The sequence below is a fragment of the Tinamus guttatus genome, unplaced genomic scaffold (assembly GCF_059628265.1).
Source record: "Tinamus guttatus ecotype Peru unplaced genomic scaffold, ASM5962826v1 Tinamus_guttatus_pri_ptg000027l, whole genome shotgun sequence".
Classification (NCBI taxonomy): domain Eukaryota; kingdom Metazoa; phylum Chordata; class Aves; order Tinamiformes; family Tinamidae; genus Tinamus; species Tinamus guttatus.
This window is the reverse complement of record NW_028288561.1, coordinates 3,769,197-3,789,119: the sequence shown is the minus strand read 5'-3', so window position 1 is coordinate 3,789,119 and position 19,923 is coordinate 3,769,197. Positions and strand designations below refer to the sequence as shown.

At 40.6% G+C, this 19,923-nt stretch overlaps 1 protein-coding gene across 2 annotated transcripts in view; it reads right to left on the bottom strand.

Moving 5' to 3' along the window:
* Window positions 1-6,487: 6,487 nt before the first annotated feature.
* The window catches only part of PREX1 (phosphatidylinositol-3,4,5-trisphosphate dependent Rac exchange factor 1), a 145,959-nt gene continuing 132,523 nt past the window's right edge, over window positions 6,488-19,923 (bottom strand). Inside the window, exons 28-40 of one of the 2 annotated variants that reach the window (XM_088528698.1) lie at window positions 19,696-19,778; window positions 18,985-19,087; window positions 17,244-17,372; window positions 16,537-16,578; window positions 14,495-14,712; window positions 13,472-13,571; window positions 12,697-12,840; window positions 11,937-12,051; window positions 11,431-11,497; window positions 10,488-10,675; window positions 9,687-9,789; window positions 9,068-9,135; window positions 6,488-8,047 (exon numbers count right to left, since the gene is read on the bottom strand). In XM_088528698.1, the coding sequence (XP_088384824.1) occupies window positions 8,005-8,047; window positions 9,068-9,135; window positions 9,687-9,789; window positions 10,488-10,675; window positions 11,431-11,497; window positions 11,937-12,051; window positions 12,697-12,840; window positions 13,472-13,571; window positions 14,495-14,712; window positions 16,537-16,578; window positions 17,244-17,372; window positions 18,985-19,087; window positions 19,696-19,778 (1,403 nt within the window). In that variant the 3' untranslated portion in view covers window positions 6,488-8,004. The remainder of the gene's footprint in view (window positions 8,048-9,067; window positions 9,136-9,686; window positions 9,790-10,487; window positions 10,676-11,430; window positions 11,498-11,936; window positions 12,052-12,696; window positions 12,841-13,471; window positions 13,572-14,494; window positions 14,713-16,536; window positions 16,579-17,243; window positions 17,373-18,984; window positions 19,088-19,695; window positions 19,779-19,923) is intronic. The other variant, XM_088528706.1, reaches the window with a different exon arrangement.

Sequence of the window (19,923 nt, the reverse complement as noted above, 5' to 3'; positions counted from 1 at the left end):
AATTCATTTTTAATAATCACCCTTAGTAGTGATCATTCAGTTGCATAGATCAAAAATCGCTTTATAAGAACTCTTTCCTGTGGCTGCAGATATGTTTGCTCCTAACTCATATCACTAAGTGGGGTAATTCACTCAGAGCAGGAAACTGGGAGAGGGTCCATCCATTTCCTGTGTCTTTTAAGGGTAAGAAGCAATTTCACACTTGTTTGAGTACCATTCAGCTGCATTAAAGAATATGACCAGGAGGACCAGTTTGTGGCAGTTACAACTAATTACCTGCTTTGACATTAAGGTATCTCTTGGATCTGCTTCCACCTTTCCTACATAGATGGTTTAGTTCTATCTGCATGTTTGTTTTGGAAAGTTCATCATTTCATATGTGTTTATAGATATGTGGATTATTCTTCTGGATATAATGCGTTAGATTCAGTGCCCCGCTGACTGCAACAGCCAATTTATCCCAGTGCAGCAAACTGGATATTTATTTCTTTTCTCTCTTTTGGAGAGCCAATGCCCTAAGGCAACAGTGAAAAACCTATCCTAGAATCCTTAATTCACTCTCCTTCCAACATAATATATATGGACTTTTTAGGAGCCATAAGCAAGGTGGCTTGGGCCAGGAGGAACTGCTTCAGACTGGGGAGGAGATGAATCCTGTTCCTGCCTTTGCTATCTTGGCATGGACATGTCATTTAACCTCCTGTATGGAATTTCTCACATGTGCAGGGGGATAATGATGTTTATCAGACAGTATATGCACAGCAGCTGTAGCTGTTATAGATTACTAGTGCAGAGGTATGCAGAAATTGTAGCTTTAATTATTAATTGGAAATGTGGAAGTTTTCTGGAACTTTTGTCAAGAAGAAATGCACTAAATAAGATTGTGGCTTTGTAACCCAGGGCTTCTTGACATAAATTATTTCCACCTGATTACTTCTGTGTCTGAAAAAAGATTGTTATTTCACTTGAAACCAGCAGGGTCTTTCTTACTGCTGCTAAATATTGATACTTCCTTGAAATTTAATGTATTTTACTATTTTGTGAGTATACATGAGTTAAAGCTTCCGAATAATGAGGAATGATGCTCAAAATGTGCTCTCTAATGGATTTTTTAAATCACTCTGAGGCCAAACTCGGAGAGTTAAAGCAGACTCTAAACAGTGTTTCTGACATGTATAAATGAAGAATAACTGCAAAAAAAAGGAAACCTCCCTTGATGGAGGAAAAGAAGTCATCTCATATGAACAATATTTTTACCTTTACAGATGTTAAATTTTATTTGCTGTTTCATCAAGTCGCTCATTACTGTGAATTTCTTCTCTCTTCAATTAACTCTTCTCAATTAGCTTCAGGTTTTGTTATCCTCAATAGCATTTTATCATTTGAAAGTCTTGTCACAAAATCCTTTACCCCTTTCGTCAAATCCTCAGTACGTGTGTCCTGGCAGACCCCAACCTGCAGAAGAAGTGGCCCTTATTCCCTATGGAAACGGTCTTTCATTTCTTGTCTTTCAACAGATTTCAATCCAGTCATTGAAGTTAGAGTTAAATCTCTAGAAGTAAGGCTCATGGCTTGTTATTTCCTGCAGCAAGACACATTAGGTGTTGTACTGGCTATAAAATTGCTTATTATTCCACAAAAGCGTAAAAAAAGAAACCGAAAAATAAAATAAAGCTGACTTCATGAGGAATCAGAGATAAATGATGCATCCTTTCCAAATCACTCTTTTCCAAGCACTGAATTCATATGATAGCTTCATTAATGTTCATGCAATAATTTGCAGGTAGATTTCATCCCAGAAAGCAGGTTTTGAAGCACTGCTAATAATGTAAATTAGATTTTTGCACATTAAAACTGTGATAAAGCCATACTAATTATTTTTAATTATCTTAAGATGAAAATACGTCACTCATGCAAGTAATTATGTAAGTAATTTAAAGCTGATTAAATAATAATGATTCCTTGCTCATTGCCTTCAAAATACTTAGAACCAAATTTCATTTTAAGCAGGATCAGGCAAATAATTACTCGATTCAAACATTAATTACTAATTTTAATCCTAATTCATTAAAAACAGACCTATTTTCTGCAGACTCTGTGGGGCACTAATTGACATTTTACAGAATGAGTCATTATTTTGGCATGAAGGAGGAATTTTCAAACTGTGAATCACGACTGCCAGGCGGGCCCGTGAGAGCGCTCCAAGGGCGCGTTGCCTTCCGAGCCGCGGCAGCTCCGCGGAGCAGCAGTTCAGTCCTCTAGGGCAGCACTGGAAAAGCGGCCGTAGCTGCTAGCAAGTCCCACTAGGTAGGGAGCTGCTAACTGACCTTTAGGTACTGGATGCATGAAAGTGGGAGTCAAAAGAGAATCAGGTTTTCCTAATGTTTGAGACAAACTATCCTCAAGCAAACAGCTCCATCAAGAGAAATGGGTACAAGGTAGGAAGTGGTTTAGAGCCGTGCAGAAGTGCAGGAGTCACTGCGACTGGCCCGGCAGCTGGCGAGGGAGGTGAGACCTTCTCGTTGTTTACTTGGACAAGGTGACCATGAGGCAGCAGTTGCCCTCATGGCCAAGAAGGCCAAGGGGATCCTGGGGTGCATTAAGAAGAGCGTCTCCAGCAGGTCGAGGGAGGTGATCCTGCCCCTCTACTCAGCACTGGTGATGGGCCCCCGCAGTGCTCATCTCTCTTTCTGCAGAGGGGAAAGGGATCTCATCCACACTCTCCAAAAACAGAGAAAGAAATGCTTAATTGTCTCTTTTAGTCACAAAAGAGACAAGAACTTGACCATCAAATAAATACAGTTTTGCATTCTCACCCTTCTTGACATCCAGAAGGGCCTATTTGAACAGCAATAACCCAACTAATTTTAATAACACAATATAAATATCCAATCAAATCTGAACCCTATATGAAATCCCAGTAAAATCTGAACCCCAGAGGAATGCTAAGGGAAGGATGGCATTCCGTGGGAGCAGACCCATCACTTTGGTCTGGGTGGTGTTTTTGAGTAGTTTGATTTTTCAGACAGACACAGAGCAGACCCCCATACCAAGCAGACACACACACCACCATATGACAACCATAATGACAACATGGATTAGACAGTACAACACAAAAGTTGAACAAATTATATTAAGACTTTTATCTCAATGCAGGATACACATGCTTAGTTAAAAATACATGACATGAGGAAAAATATGACATGATAGTACACTAAAATCCCTTAAACCTAAGTGGAAAAACCCTCTCAATTATTCTGTACATTTTTTTCTTTTTACAAAACATTTAAAAATGCCAATCCTATAAACTGATATAAAAATACTACCTCTGGAACATTCTCCTAACCATGAAAAGTTCCGTTTCATGCAAAAACATCCTCTACAACTTGTAGCATTTCAGCATTGCCCCCCTGCCCAGATGAGGTAATTGATCTCTAGGTGCAAAATGAGCCGTAAATGCAGTCATGGTCCAGCCAACTTCAGCTTATATAGCTCAGCATCAGCCAACTTTCAAAAGGCCTTTTAAACCCGGCCTAACCTACGGTCACATTACAGTAGCCATTCCTACCCTTTGTAAAAAAGTAAAAAAAAGTAAAAATAGAGGCCTCCAAAAAGGCTTCCGGCCTCTTCAGTTAGTTGTTTAGCGGAGTTGTACTAGTGGTCTTAGCTCATCTGAAAAGGCCTGTGGAAGGTAACTAGGAAAAGCAAAGTTTTGTCCTAAGAGCATCAGGACCCATAGAGGAAAATATATGTGGCTGACTGTCTTCCAACGCCATGCCAATTAAAGGAGTTACAGAAATCACATGGAGAGGCTTCTATAGCCATCCCTGTTTATCTCTTTCAGGGCAGGTTACAAACTGTTACGTGTTGCCTCTCTGCAATACCCGTGGTAGGAAGCTCCTTTGCGGGAGGGCCCAGCACCTCGTTCCTGCCGCGGGGCCAGGCCGGCTGCGGGATGCAGCGCGCGGATGCGGTGACAGCGTCACCCGACTGCTGGGGCACCGCGTTAGGCAACAGGAAACCCCAGAGCTCTGCGCACAGCGGGGTCCGGCCCCAGGGCCGAGTCAGTGTCTCTTGGTGTCAAAACTAGGGCTCTTCCACACGGCCTTTCGCCCTTCTAAAGATGCCTTTTGCTGTTCAAAGGCCTTTATCACGTTACACTAAGTAGCTACTGCAGATTTTACACAGTGACAAGTCAGAACTTTGGATTCACTGTAGTGCTACAGAAATACGAGCTATATATGCATATTATACTGGGTATTTTGTGATATCTTATCAGTGAGCCAACATGCTCTGCTTTTATGCACTGTGAAGCTGGTTTTCAAGAGTGCTCCCCCTGCCCATACAAACAAGGATCAGGTGCTTAGAAGCTGTTTGGCTGCCACAGACACTTATGATGCCAGTTATTATGACTGGCAATACATTATATTTGCTGCTATGGAAGCAGCAGTGTTTCAGATTATTTTTACATTGAAATTCTGATCGTTAGCACTTAGTGTTTTATATCTTCAAATCATTTTAAAACCACAAAGTAATTAATTCTTGAATACGCTCAGTGGATGGATGAGTGCTTCATGCCCATTGCTATTTACTGAGAAGAACATTGACAAAAGCCAAGGATTTGCCACAGCCCAGGTGGATTTCTCGAAGTTTATTACATGGATATGAGATGCCTATTTATTTAACTATTTATTCTAAATTTATGCTTTCTCCATTAAAATCCTAGTATTTCAGCCTTGTATGAGGCTTTTCCAATCTAATCTTGCAGGCTGGTCTCTCCTTTATTGATACCATCTTGGTATCTTTTCTCAACATCTGTCTGATGCAATGTCAAGTAATTATATTTAACATTTGGTGTCCATAACTGCATAGTTTCCAGATAGGAGCCCACTAAACCTTTGCACAATGGCTTAAATACTTAGCTATAGCTCAGCCAAACTGCTAACCAAGGTCCTTTTATTATCAATTAACAATAAATTTAGCAGAGTGTGTTTTTTTTAGTCTTTAAGTACATGCTTTGGTTTTTATACTATAAAATTGAATCCCACTCTAATTACTTGTCTTCAAGTCTTCTGGGCTTTTGTGTGTGTGTCCTGATGCTTTTCCAGACTGATGGACTGTGCCTCCCAACTCTGCAGCAGCCCCAACCGCCTAGGACCTGTGTCACAGTGGTAAAGGAAACGTTAAACCTATTCCCTTACAAGGCTGATGCACCAGATATTCCACTTGCAATTGCCACCCAAACCTCACTCCCTCGCACACCTCCTAAACATGCTGCCAACTTCCAGTTTCTCCATCTCTGCTATGTTTTCCACATGGCAATGGACCAGATGCTCCTGAACTAGGAGCGCCTCCCCACTTGCAAGGTCCTGGTGAGCTTAATTCTAACTTTGCTTTTAACCATGGAAATCTTGCAGACCTGATCCTTACTTTTTACTAGCAGACTGGCTTGTGCATTGCCCTCTTTTTTCCCCCACTTGAATCTGTGTTTCAAATTCATGATTTAAACATTGCAGTTTTAGGGCAGCAAAACACTGTTCTCTCTTCTGCTTTGACAGGAAGGCTGCAGTGAGCCCACAGCTGCAGGCGACGCCGCACAAACAGGAAAAGTTTCCCACCTGCACTGGCAGCCCGAGCCGATAGCAAAACCCTTCCCTTGCAGTTTAAACTTCTGACCTCTCATAACTGCAAATACCAAAGAGAACTTAAGCTGCTAAATACAATGCTATATAGAGTGCTCAAAGACTGAAAAGCGTAACAGAAAAATAAGATCATACCTTCTTTCCTTATAATATAAACCAGCTTTTAATAATAAAAACTTCTATCACGTTTTTAATGAGAATAACATTTACATTTCAACATAAAACAGTGCACAGTGTAAATGCCCTTAGATACTCTTCTATGCATCTTTACATGTCTACAAGGACTGCATAAATGTGGGTCAGGATCCTCCTCAGCTCCACAAACTGCTGCAGTTCCCCTGAGGTCGACAGAGCAGGTTTAGAGGAAGGAAGGATCCCAGCGCCGTGTTCTTCTCACTTTTGGGTGTTCCTACAGTTTTCATTTTGATAATATTACAGTTAATTTTAAATTTTGGATTCCGCAGAGAAACATCCATTTCTTCCTCAAACACCAAATGGCAAGAGTAACTCTTCCAGCACGACCAAGCAGATCAGAGAAGGCACTGAAATACCGGTCTGTGCTCTGGCCGCAGGGCAGGAGGGGGAATCTGGGAACAACCCCTGCATCTGCGAGCTGCTTAGTGACACGCTCCTGTGATTCCCTGCAAGGGGTTATTGCAGGTCAGAGGAAACAGTTAAATCTACGAGGTTAAACACAAGCAGTTGCTTCCCCAAAATTATTTCGGTCTGTGAGTGAAGAAAATGAAGCAGCAAGGTTCAAAACAACCTGCATCGCCAAACTTGACAGCAGCTGGTTTGTGCTGATTTGTAGATTAAAAAAAAAATTAAAAACCTGCACAGCCAAATAGAAAGAATCTAGTTTTAATTCAATATTTGAAATAGGTGGGGCATTAATAAAATAAAATTAAATCAGTTAAGAAACAACCAAACATCACAAATAAAAAAAAAAAAGTCCCAAACCTTTATTTTCTAGAATATACATCACTGCAAAGCGCTTCTGGATCTCCTAATAAGAAACTGGTTTGAATGAGACTGTGGATAAAGAGCAGAATAGTTCCCATTCACCCTTGCACTTCTGTCACCTGCTACGACTGAAATAGGTTAGGGATGGGTGTTCGTGTTAAGGCACTCACTTCCAAAAGAACATTATTTCTGTCCTGAGACTGCTGACCTGTTGCAATTAGTTTCAGACAGTAATCTGGAAAAAAATTACTGTGCTTAGGATAATACTGACAGGATGGAGAACATTTTTCAAACAAGAAAAAATAAAGTACATTATATACATGATTCCTTCTTTTTCTTTTAACTTAAAAGTATCCCTAATACATCTTAATAACTGTATTAAAGACTACTTAAATATTGAAAGATTTTAAATAATGTATTTTTTTTCAGTAAACTGGGAGTAGCTGTGTAGTTGCCAGCATATTGGTCCCATTTTAAACAATATAATTTTTATTAAATCTTGTATATATAACAACATGATCCAAAACACATATTCCACTCCACATAAATAAGTATAGTTATTTTTTTCTGACCTGTTTTAAAAACTACATCTGTTCAAATAATCAGATTATAAGACTGCAATTTTCCTTTGTAAAGTTTCCTTTAAAATCCTTCACTCACAATCTCTCCTCTTAAATATTACTGTATTTCCAGAGTACATAATAGGGTATTAGTAAAAAGAGTTAATCCAAAACCTGAAAGCTACAGTAAGTAAAATGAAGTATGGTAAAAAGTATTATGGAATGTACACTGTGCAGCATAGAGAGATTGGTTCTCATTGGGCTGAAGTGGAAAATGACTCCAGAAGAAATTCTTTATGTTCACTTCTGAATAAACTATAGGTTGTGCTATTCATTGTTCGAAAGTGCAGGTCAGTACATTAAAAAGTGGTGTTTGGAAGCTACTTCTCAAGGCCACTGACCAAAACTATGCTGGCAATTAAATGGATGCCAGATGCAGTACAGGGAGAGATGCTTCACTCTGGATTTTTTTTTTAACCAATCCAGACCTTGAAGTCCACAACTTTTAGGTGGCAGCACAAACAAGTCATCAGTAAAACTTGACATATAATTCCATCTTTCCGGGCATCTGGCAGATGGCAGTAACGTCCATCCTACCTCTGTGGTATTTGTTTCAAGAATTTCCTCAACAAGTCAAAGAAATACAAGATTTCCTGCATGTGCCGCAGGGTTCAAAGGCAGGTTGTTGGTGCCTGGTCCAGCAGGTTCATCTCCTACTAAAATGAAGCACCAACTCTTCCTCTCTTGGTTCAACACCATCAGTGTCAGTTAGCGGGAGTCCTCACACAGGGCTGCTCTTTGAATGCTTTAATGATGCCATGATTTGGTGTGTCTCTCTTTTATAAATCCCCATCTGTAGGTGGCTGGCACAACCTGTAGAGTCTTAAAGGCAGATCAACAGCATAGTATTAAATGTCTTAATAAAGATCATATAAAAGCATAATGTGTGAGACATGCACTAGCGAATATACCTGCACCATCTGGAGGGATGGCACAAACCTGACTGATCTTGGCTGCTGCTTATTCCTACAAGCCAGAACATTTTTGTCTTCTTCATGTGAGCAACACCACTAACAAGAACAGAAGCAAAAGTTTTTCTAATAAGTTATATGGACTGTTTGCACATCTAAATCATGACAACTTTTTCCCACCATTGTTTGAAAATACTTCATTATTGTTTATTAAAAAATATTCTCTTCTCTGATACATAAAGTTGGAGGAAATAGGTTAAGAGATGCTTTTCTTAGTAATAGAGATGTTTTTGAAAAATACCCTGTAGAGAAAGACAATGAACATCCCCAGCTCCCATTAGATGCAATAGGATTCAGAAATGTGCAGTACATCTCAAAGTTGTATTCTAGACAAAAACAGCAGAAAATGGCAATGGATCCCCGGGCAATGGATTTTTTTAAAGGTTGCACTCTATACAGTTACTCTGACCTGAAGGGCTTTCTCTTAAATGTGCTCTTCCATAAATAACTAAACTGTCAAACCGGTCAAAATACCCAGTAGGGTTAGAGCCAGAGTATTAATTTTACAAATTATCTTTGTAAAGCTAGATTTGCCTTTCAGGAACTTTTCTTTCTCAGCGTTCTGCAGATGGCTGTCAATCACTAGCTTACCCAAATCATAGCAACTGTCCAAAAAAGACCCTTCTCCCCATTCAGCAATGTCTTATCTAGAAAATTGCAGAAGCCTTTGAAGTTAATGCCCTGCCCAGCAAAAGGAGCAAAGCTCTGTAAGCCTCAGGGCGCTTTGTTTCACACTGAAGAACAGCAGGATTTTTTTTTCTCTTTTCCTCTGTTGCTAGTAAGAGGTCCTTGGTTATTACAGGAACTCCATAACTGGTACAGCAGCATAAAACCAGCACTCAGATAAAATGCACAGTACATAACAACCTACCGGGGTGCACACTGTGGCATTTGGTCCATCACTTTGAGATTCTTGGCAGAGATTTCAACTCTTGGTCCCTGAGGAAACAGACAATTTATAGCACTGACAATACCGATAAAGCAGCTGATTCTTAGGGGAAAATATTATAATGAGAATATGGTCTTTATTTGAGAATCCATTAACTACTTTTAGAAGATTTGAAATCCATTGGGTGGATACATTAGTCATCTGTGTTTACTTAAAGGATGGAATTAATCCCAAAGCACTTTACAAGCAATACTGTCTAGCTCTAGGGAATTCCTGCAATTTAACACTGTGTCATCAAGACGTTGTTTTTTTTTTTTCCTATATACCAAAACTGCCTTAAATATACTGCATAGCCTCTATTTCTTAATTATGAAGGCACACACTTTAAATAATGGACATTGATTGCTCTACTGGCTGCATATGCATGAGTTTGTTTCTGCTGAATATATGTGTAGCTGTTCAGACATTACTACATATTTGGCTCTCTGGGCTTGTAGTGCACAAAACAGTGCGACAGAGAAACAAATTGGTGTTTGTACAGTGCTGCTACTGAAATGAAAACGGTGAGATGCAGCAGACACACAGATCACCAAATACTCACTTGTTTTCGCATGATGTCTGTAGCCTGCATGATACACTTGGGTAACAGCCCGTGGCTCCGAGCCAGGATGGCTGCCTGCTCCAGGGACACGCTCAATGTGCTCCTGGACACGGCAATAAGGAGTATTAAATCAAAGTCATATTTTAAAATTTACATATATATATATATATATATATGTATATCTTTTAGGACACAAGATCTGTTATATATGACCTCTATTAGCTACTGTTTTTATATTTACTATTTAGCTTTTTCACTTGTAAACTTAAACGAGTTCAGTCGCCTGTTTCCAGTCTCTGTACACTGGGATACTGCAGTTGTCAGAGTCTCTTACACAGGTTCCCCAGGGCTGTTCCGCTGTTCCGCACTGATTCATCCACAGATACTCACAAATTAACCTATTTTATACTCGTTGGTGCTGAGACCCTGGGAGAGCCATGGAGGGTGTGGAATCAAACCTTGCACACACCAAGATTACAAAGCTATTTAGGAGCAATTCCCTAGATTTTCAGTGTGTGATTGAACATGGGGTTGACTGAAAGTTATATGCAATGAGCTTGCTCCGTCAATTGTATTGGTAGATCCTATTAGGATTAATATTAATTGTTTGAAAAGTGTTAAAATTTACAACATACCCTAAAAAGGGCAGCAGATTTGGGTCCTTCTAGGAAGTGAGCCTAGTATCCTTCCTCAGTATCTATTTTTATATTGCTTAGAACAGAAAGAAATATATTGCTCACATTTCTAGAGAGGAAAGAAAATCCTCCTCACAGCAATACCACGTGGGTTGTTAAATCTCACCTCTGCATCCCAGTGCCACACATAGTGACCTGGCAGGCCCCGAGGCGGTAACAGAGCTCCGAGGATATGGGCAGCAGCCCGGCTCCGGACGTGCTGCTGCTGGAATACCCCGGCACGGGCGGCTTCGTGGTGATGAAGGACTTCATCAGCCTGCACAGCTCGTCCATGGCATTAATTGGACGAATAAGCTAAACAGTAATAATAACAACAGAAATGTATCAGTGGCATATTTACACCATCATTTATAAAGATATTTATAGTACTTTATCCTATGTCTAAGCCCAATACCTTTAATCTGTACAAAAGCAGCTGCCACAAAACAATTTAGAATATATACGAACTTTGAAAGTAAGAAAAATACAAATGATGACTGAGCTTCAGATTTTTTTTGTTGTTTTGGTTTTTTTGCAAATGATCACAAATCCCAAAGAGTTTACAATGAATACTACTATTATGAAGATAATCTTTGATTTAATTTTGCTGCAGTAGTATTTATGTCTACCTTTCATGCACATATTCACATATATCACCTGCCCCAGTCAGACAGAATGCCTTTAGCTGAGATAGTGGGAAGTACTATTTTCATGTGGTTTTCTTCTGTAATTGGGAAAAATGAGTGATTGCAAATTGAATGTTTGTTCATTTTCATACATCTGTGGGAGAAGAATGTTAATTCATTCTGTCTAACATCTGATGCCTTATTTAGGACGGGCTAAATAACAGGGGCTCTACTATTGCCTAGATTAAAAGATTCTTTGCCCCAGTTGGTCACATTCCCTTCAAGACAAAAGAACAGTAGCCAAGCATCGGAGAAATTCAGATTACTTTTTAGGCCAAGGAACTTTTTTAAAATAACTTTTAGGTTTGCACAGGTCTGGCACATGCAGATCCTGTCTCACAGTTGGAATTGTTAAATAGTAGAAATAAAAACAGGATTTTATACCTGGTCGATCTTCACTGCTGTAGTATTGGAATCAGTGGGCAAATTTGACCTCTCTAAGTAAAATGTCCTGCAAAAAGGCCAGTAAGAACTACATTAGCTGACGACTGTCATTTCAAACACACTTATGTATAACTACTTTTTAGAAAAATGCTATGATAAAAGTCTAGTAGTTCAAGATCTGCTTTCTTATTGAAAACCCCTTATATTGCAGTAATTTACAGAATCTGTACTGATATATTCAACCTCTCTCCCCTCTTTTATGTAGTTTTAACTGTGGTTAAAACTCTGAAGTCAAATTAGATGGGAATTTACAGCGTACTGCTCCACAACGAGCTTAACTGTGGGAAAAAAATTAAGAGGTTTCCCACACAGAAAGGTTCTCAAAGAAAAATATTTGTACAGGACATTAAATCATCAGAAAAGAGACCTTTCTTCCATTTGTTTTAAGGTCTTTTGCCAAGTACTCCAATGAAAACCTTTTAAGGTGAAGGAGAAGAAAGAAATACCTGAGTTTACGGTAATATTGCTGCACTTTTTCAAGGGAGATAGCATTAATTTGCTGAGGAAGTTCTTCTAGAGATGAGCCAGCTTGTTGTGACTGTCCCTCCATACTCTCCAGAGCTGGAAAAGAAATGTTTTATTAAACTTTTTTTTTTTTAAATGTAATTGTTTATATCATCTAACTGCTCAGCAAGTGACCGTGAGGTCACATCAAGGTTGATTCTATTATTGCCAGAATTAATGCATTCACCCCTACGGGGATGTACTGGTAGGATCATAAAGGTGAAGTTCCCAGAACGCGGTATGATCTCACTGCAATTACTTCCTATAAACATCCCTCCAAGGAAATCTCCAGTGCTACATCACAGTGTGAATACTTGCTTCTTATTTATATGTGTTAGCCAATGATCTTTAATTTCCAGCTCCCAGATGATTCTGTCATGCTATATGCTTTTAAAAACATTTGTCTATACCCTGGGAACACAGGAGATAACATTCTAGAGCAGACTGTCCATCCAGTCCACTATAATGTCTATGACCCAAAACTTTATGGGAAGGCATAAAAAAGTTCAGAGGCAGATATTTTTCTCATGACTGTGTCTAACTTCTAGCACTTCCCATGGCTTCCTAGAATAAAAGCATCTGCTTAAATATGTTTGCAAGCATTAACTGCATTACGAAAAGAACTTCATGGTCATTTTCTAGTTGGTATCTTTTGACCTCATCAGTTGGGCTATTTTTCCCAAGAAAGTTCTTTGTTAACACCTTTTGTAAAGAGCACCGTGTGTAGTTTCAAGCTTCCCCCATTCTGGAATCGAGAAGGCAGTCTGGAGAAGTAGTAGCTGTCGAGATAAAAGACAACCTTCAACGCCTGACGACTTCCTTCGATGTGGTAGAAGACGTGACTATCTGGAGAAATAAACACAAAACACAGCTTTACCAGAGCAGGAGAAACAAGAAAACACCACTAAGTTTGCCAGATCATCTAATGACTTTTCACACCTCCACCAGTCTGTGAGAGCCTGTATTTGGAGAAAGCAGATTCTGAAAGATTGTACTTACAAAGGCAGAGCTAGCATGACCTGACCTGATGTGTGATGCTACTGCAGTAAGCATGGTTAATAAGCAAAATCCCATCACGTTCTGTATCAACTTATAGTCAGTTAAGTGTGGAGAGAGGCAGGGTGGGATGGAGGACACGGGAGGTTGGGAAGGGACAATCCTCCTGCCATAGAGTCTTCTCTATCAGGAACTGCCCACCATTCAACACATCTCTCCACACGCAAAATCACGTCAGTGAGGAACTCTGGCACAGACCACAGTTCCAAGTGACTGCCTGTGCCACCAGCAAGCTGTCCTGTCAGTCCTGCTTTGCTGTGTACACAAACTGGAAACTGAGGGAACACGGCAGTGCTTCCGAGCAGCTGCTCAGTACCAACATGACAGGGAATGACACGGTCTGACAGACTTATCATCACGCAGGATGTTAACCCTTAATACAAACAAGAAAAGAGCTTCAAGTAAACTCAAGGATACTCACTTGCTACAAGACTTTCATCCATCTGCTTGAAATAAAAGGCAACTTTGTCCAGTTCAGTCAGAGTGACCTGGATATCTTCTAGCATGGCACGTTCCTCCTTCTAAAGGGCACAGACACAGACAGGTTGGCACCCAGGAGAAGGCGATGGGAGGCAGGACAGTGCAGTCACCCTAAGTCTCTTGATTCAAGCAACTGAGAACAGAATATGCAGCTCTCCATTAACTCCTTCCCAGCCATGTAATTTCTAATGGCTCTGTCACTGTGTGCTATGAGCTTTGCTACCCTTTGCTTAGATGTTATTTGATGGAATTGGCAGGCAGCAGAGAGGGTTAAGAACTGGCAAAGTTTAAAGACATTCCCTTCTATAAACTTTACCCTGTATCCACAAACATGAAAAAGAGTATAAAGAACAGTCTACCAGTTACTGTGAAATAAAATCCATTTAATGTGAAGGGATAATATAGCTGCTTATGCATACAGTTTGGATTATATTTGAAAACATTCTTTCTTTAAAAAATTTCAAAAAAAGTGTTTTAAGAGTCAGAGCTATTTTAATGCTTAGGCTCATATCAGAGCACTACAGAGCTGAGAAGCTGCCATCTATCTACTGTGAAGAAGCAGTTGGTGCATTAGCAAAAGCCCAGAATTCCGCATGGTTGGGAACTCTAGAAATACTCTTAACTTTTTTGCCTACTTGTTGAAATCCATTTTTCCATCAGAAGAGGGCAGAACACACATGCTTCACCAGCAGCAGAGCACTAAATCCTCCATACATGGATGACAAAACACTAAGGCAAACAGACGATCCCTGTCACCCTCGCACAAGACAGTGGTCAGGTATTTGTGAGGAGGTGAAAATGATGGGACAAGCAACGCTGGGGCATGGCTAAGGCTCTCCTGAGGCTGCCCTATGGAGTCCGAACACGCTGCTACACGGAAGGGCTTGATCTGAGCTCTGAGTGGGAAGAGATGGATACAGGTGAATGTGGAGAGGCCCCAGGGGCCCACAGCTCCTCTCCTTACCACAGCAGGGGAGAGCAGGGACTGGTAGTTCAGCAAAACGCCGGTGGCTGCTATCTGCTCCAGCCATTTTCTGCTGGCGTCTCGGCTGCTCTCTTCGTATTCCCCGTTGTTGTTGTAGTGATAGTTGAGAGCAGCCAGTAACTGCTCAGAAAAGGTGCAAATCGCAGCCACGAGGGACTGACAGAAGATGGCGTCACGCCTCAGCTGCAGCTCCGTATCTGCCAGACAAGGAGAGAGAAGCACAGAGTTGTGAGAGGGTCTTTGCTTCTCATCACACTGCCAAAAAGACAGTTTTTGTGTATTTGTGTGCATGGCCTTTGCCTTCCGCAGTAGTTTTGCACGGGCTTTGCAGATAACTTCTTGCTGTGACCTGAGTGCAGAGACAAACACGCCGTAGTTGGGGAACATGCATGTTTGAAAATTTTCCAGTTGACTCATCTGCTTATTTTCCCTCTTCCCATCTGCATGTTCGTTATTCTGATTGGGAAGAGCTGTGCAAGTGTTCCTGTGACTTTTTAATGCCCTATCTGGACTGGTTCTCTCCTTTCTATGTTTACAGAAGCAAGAGAATTCATGAAAGAGGGTCTCTGCCATTACTTCTCTCCAGGGCTATTAGAGATTCAGTCTCCCCCCTCTCCATCTGTATTTTGTGGGCTTCCCATATGCTTAATGCATTAACTGGACTTGTCCATACGGTACCAATTGGTTTATGTTTCCTGGGAGAATTTTCCCCTGTGTTAACTTTGCTTCCAGTCAGCCTGCCAGGCAGCCACATGCTGCTCAAATCAGCCCCGTCACACTTAAGGGGATTGCGGGCCAAAGAGCCACATGAATAAGTGAAGAGCTACTTCCCAAGCACCCTGGGCTCCTCCAGAAGGCGCTGGGGGACTTGCCAAGGCCCTGTTCCTCCGCAGGCTTTCAAGATTCAGACTCTTTTATAAAGTGCTGAACACAATAGCCTGACTGCAGGCCCTGGGCCATATCCCCAGTCCGAGGGCAAGTCCCCTCCATGCTGCTGTAAGATGAAGAGCACCGAGACCTGCCCTCAAAAAGAGGGAATCCCTGGTGCCATAAACCTGGTGCAAGCAGTTTGGGGCCATCTGCTCCTCTGTTCTTTTTAGCTTATGTTCACAAAAATGTTGCACGAGATGGGCACAGACTTAGGGGATCACTGTATCTGCTGTCACCTAAAATAACCTTTTAGAGGTTGTTGAGACTAGACTAGAGGTTGCATGAGACTGATACCACAGGGTGGTTTGGACAGACTTGTAGGCCAGTATTGGCAGCAGCAAAGAGCTGATTTAAAGTCATTATAATTTTATGATTGTTCTATGAAGACTTGAGGATCAAGCCTGGCACAGCTAAATAGTGACAGCCTATCTTAGTTATTTACTACCTCATTTTCAACCAAAAATACACCAAGTAGATGTTTCAACTGCAAAAACGACTGCACATTCACACCAGGAAGAGGTTCGTCCGTTGCTCTGCCAACACAATGTTTTGTGTTTGGTAACACATCAGTGGTGTTCACAATGTATGTAGGTGCTGCCTGCATGCTTGGGTTCGCAATATGCTCCTGGCTATAGCTTCAGTACACACAATCCCAACACCCAATGTGCCTGCTTTGTTTGGAAAGATGACAGGGTCCGTTGTCTTATGGAAAGTTGTGCAATAGGTCTCATTTTTGTTGCATGTCCTAATCACAGCAGGAAACAGCACAGGCCATCTGGGAATGGGGGTTGTACAAAAGGAAAGAGATGAAGAGAGGAAAAAGAAAACGGTTCTTGTGCAACATAACCACTTGCCAGGTGACATATCAGCCTGAACTGAAACATGTAAACTAAAGAACAGGTGACAGATGCATGATAGGCTGTCCTAGATGAGGAACACACAAAATGTTAGCCTAAAATGCCAGGAGAAAAACTAAATGCTAAGAAAAGAGATCGTCAGATGTATGCATGGGCACGTAAAGCTAGAAATACTAGGGACCTCTGTACATATAATAATGTTTTATACTAACACACAGAATTAAAACTTCTTACCTGTAGATTTCAACAAGGCTAAAAGCAGCTGATTCTTGCCATCTACAGAGGTAAAGAGAAGGAAAGCTCTAGTCAACATGATCCTGAGGCAGATTTGATTGCATTTGTTTAGCAGTCTTCTCATTCCCCACACTCACTGTCTCTGCTCACCCACTTGCATGGTCATTTCTGTTTATTCTAGTAGACCTTCCAGACATTCTAACAACAGTAGAAGCAAAAAGGTTTGCGTTTTGCAAAAGGGATACCTTTATAGGCTATATGCTCCATCAGCTACCATGAATTACTGTAAGCAAATTGCACATCTAGCTGTATCCCCAAGGAAGTGACTTCTGTGCAGTACTTTGCACTCAAATGTAAACATCATCTGATCCCACCAGTCTACTCCAGTTCATCAGACTGTTTAGGACATTGTAGTAGCTGAATAACATTTTAGAATAAACCAGCCACTCTCACTAGTCTGTCTGACTGAACTAAGGAGACAAAATAAGAGAGAGAAAACTCTTTGCAATCATTCAGTGCTTAGGTGAGATGCCATCTTACAGTACTGGATCTTTGCATACAGTCACTTGTTTTACCCATTCTTTTTTTGAATCCAGTAGTCAGTAGCCTTATTACACATCGAGATAAAGTGAATGACCAGATGTGATCACATGAGGGCTATCTTTTCTCCCAGAAGCTGGTAACAAACCTTTCCCTAATTCACAGACCTTCCACATGTTTTTGTATAATTTCAACAAGGTTTTTGATGCGCAGTGGGAGGTTCCATGGATCTTCTTGAATGCTGGCTTGAATATTATTCCGACACCTAACTGTTGTCTCTTCCTTCTGTTTAAATTCTGGAAAAAACGGAGTTTGTTAGACATTAAGAAAATGCTACATAGCTGAGATGGCTTATTAGTTATAATGTGCACACAAATACAGGCAGGGATACGGTACTAATAGCAAAAACTCTGAAAGAAGAAGCTTCTGAACTAGATCTAATACAGAAGGAAGAAAAAAAGACTTGCTACATTGCTATAGCCCCATGCTCAGCAGTCTCCTAGCACTGTTTTCAGAATTGTGGACAAGAAATTATGTGCATAGGTCATGTGCACAGGGAAGGGAAGTTCTCCACTGCTCACAAAGCACAGAATTCCCTTCTCCTTTCTGCATCTCTTACGAAGTACAGGCAGTTATATTTAGAGTCTCTGGCTGTGCAGAAGGAGACTGACTTTTTAGTTGCAGCTGTCACATTTGATAACACTGATGAGAAGTTATGAAATATCTAGCTTTTCTTTCACCTGATGGAAGCTAATTAGTTAATCACACAGGACAATTAGCTAATTAGCTAACCTAAATGTCCCATCATTGGTGGTAAAACACATAAGCAGACAGAGAAAAGCAGAAAAACTGCTCCAAACCTGCCCATGAACAGGAATGGGATAGTGTTCAAACTTCCATCCATCACTGCAAGGTGCCTGCAGCAGCTCAGGATTGTATTAAACTGTTGCTTTGGTCCAGGATTCCAACTCAAAGCAGGGCTTGTCTGCTCCCTACTGTGATGATTGTGGGATCATCAGTTAAGTTCAGTTAGCTAAAGAACTTGCTGGAATATATCTAGTCATAACAAATAGGACTGCTAATGCAAACTAAAATAAAGAAAGTGCACACATGGTGTCTGCTAATTTCTGAAAGAAGAAAAAAATGTCTTCGATTTTGCTACTGTATCTAAAAATAGAGGTTATAAAGGGAGAGGGCACCCATGACTCCAACAACCTGAACACGGTAGATAGAGGGAAATCGTTCAGATTTCAATTTAGGAAGCAAATGCAGCAAATGTTCAGAAAAAAATAGTCCTGTGTATTTTAGATAGAGAAGAAACCACATCCTGGTCTCAAACCCATTAAGACCAAAGTCTCGCCATGCTCCCTGAGGGGGGGGAAAAAAAAAAACCAGTATCTTTTGTTTGCTCTCTATGGGATTCAGCTTTCAAAATGAATGTCATGTGAGGATGAGTTTACTCTGGCAATTACCCATCTCTGAAGAAAAACAGAATAATTCATTAAGCAAACTCAGTCAGAACTTTTTGGTGCTTCGCATCTACAGTGATCAGTTCCTCTATCAAGAGTGTTCATTTTCCTTGAATCTGACCTACCTCTCCCTTGTACCTTTTGAGATGTACGCCTGTGTTTACGCCAAAGGATAGACTTGAAGGTACATTAAAGAGCTATGAGGATTCAGAAATATACTACAGAGAAGTGCTCTGTGCATTTTAAAAGGAGTTCATGTAAAAATAAGCTATTAAGGATGCAAAGTTGGAGTGGTCAGACATGGCAGCAGTTATTAATGTGCCCTGTCACTATGGCTGGATAGATGCATACTGAAGTAAGCCCGTGTGTCCATATGGCCTGTGCACATCCATGCTGAGCTGTTCAGTCTCAGGAAAACATATTACTGAATACAGCCAACCTTTTTCTTTACCTTGCAAACTATGGTCCATTGGAAAGTGCTTGGTTTCTTCAAAGGCCTTACTTATTATTGGTCCTTTTAGAAGTGCGTTGATTGCATCAACCTACAATAGGAATACTGTCAGTCGCTGCTAGTGAGACTTGCAGAAGAAAATTTGGACAGAATTGTTGTGGGAAAATGCAAAAGGCATTACACTACTTGACTGTGGAATGATTTCATAAGCATCCCTCCATTAGCAAACACCATTAAGCTATTTAAACCAAGAACTTGCACATTTTGCATAGACATGTAATGACCTACACGGTGAAGATATCAAAGACATTACAAAATAATTGAGTACATCTATATACACCTGCTTGCTAAACTGGTATGCTCTCCTACTATCCACATATGAGGTCCATCCTGATCACACAAGGATACTTTGTGACACTTCACTGTCTTTTTCCTCTTCTTCAAAGCTTTTTTTTCTCCTTAAACTAACGCCTTACATAAGGTGTTATTGTCAACCTTACCTTAATCACACAAGGCAATTTGAATGTTGATGAAATTGCTTTCCCAAGCTGTCCTATAAACTGTTTACTTACACTGTACCCAAAAATCTTAATAGATTGCTTTCCCTCAAAATATGATTTAAACAATCTGATACTTCTGATCTTGTCTTGGCACTGACAAGGAGCACACATTTCAGTGTATTAATAATGGTTTACAGACCTGGTTGAAAAGATGTTCCAGACAGCCATGGAGTTTGTCTTGTTTATCTAAAGGAATCCTCATATCGTTGGGAAGCTCATCCCCTAATAAATGGAAGATGAAACATTAAGTGTGATGAGGTCATGACAAAAGCCTCCACGCTGGAGTGGGTGAAAAACGATTGCTGAAGACAAAATGGTAGCTCAAGAGCTTTTTCTATAACTAATACATCAAAATATTCATAATTTT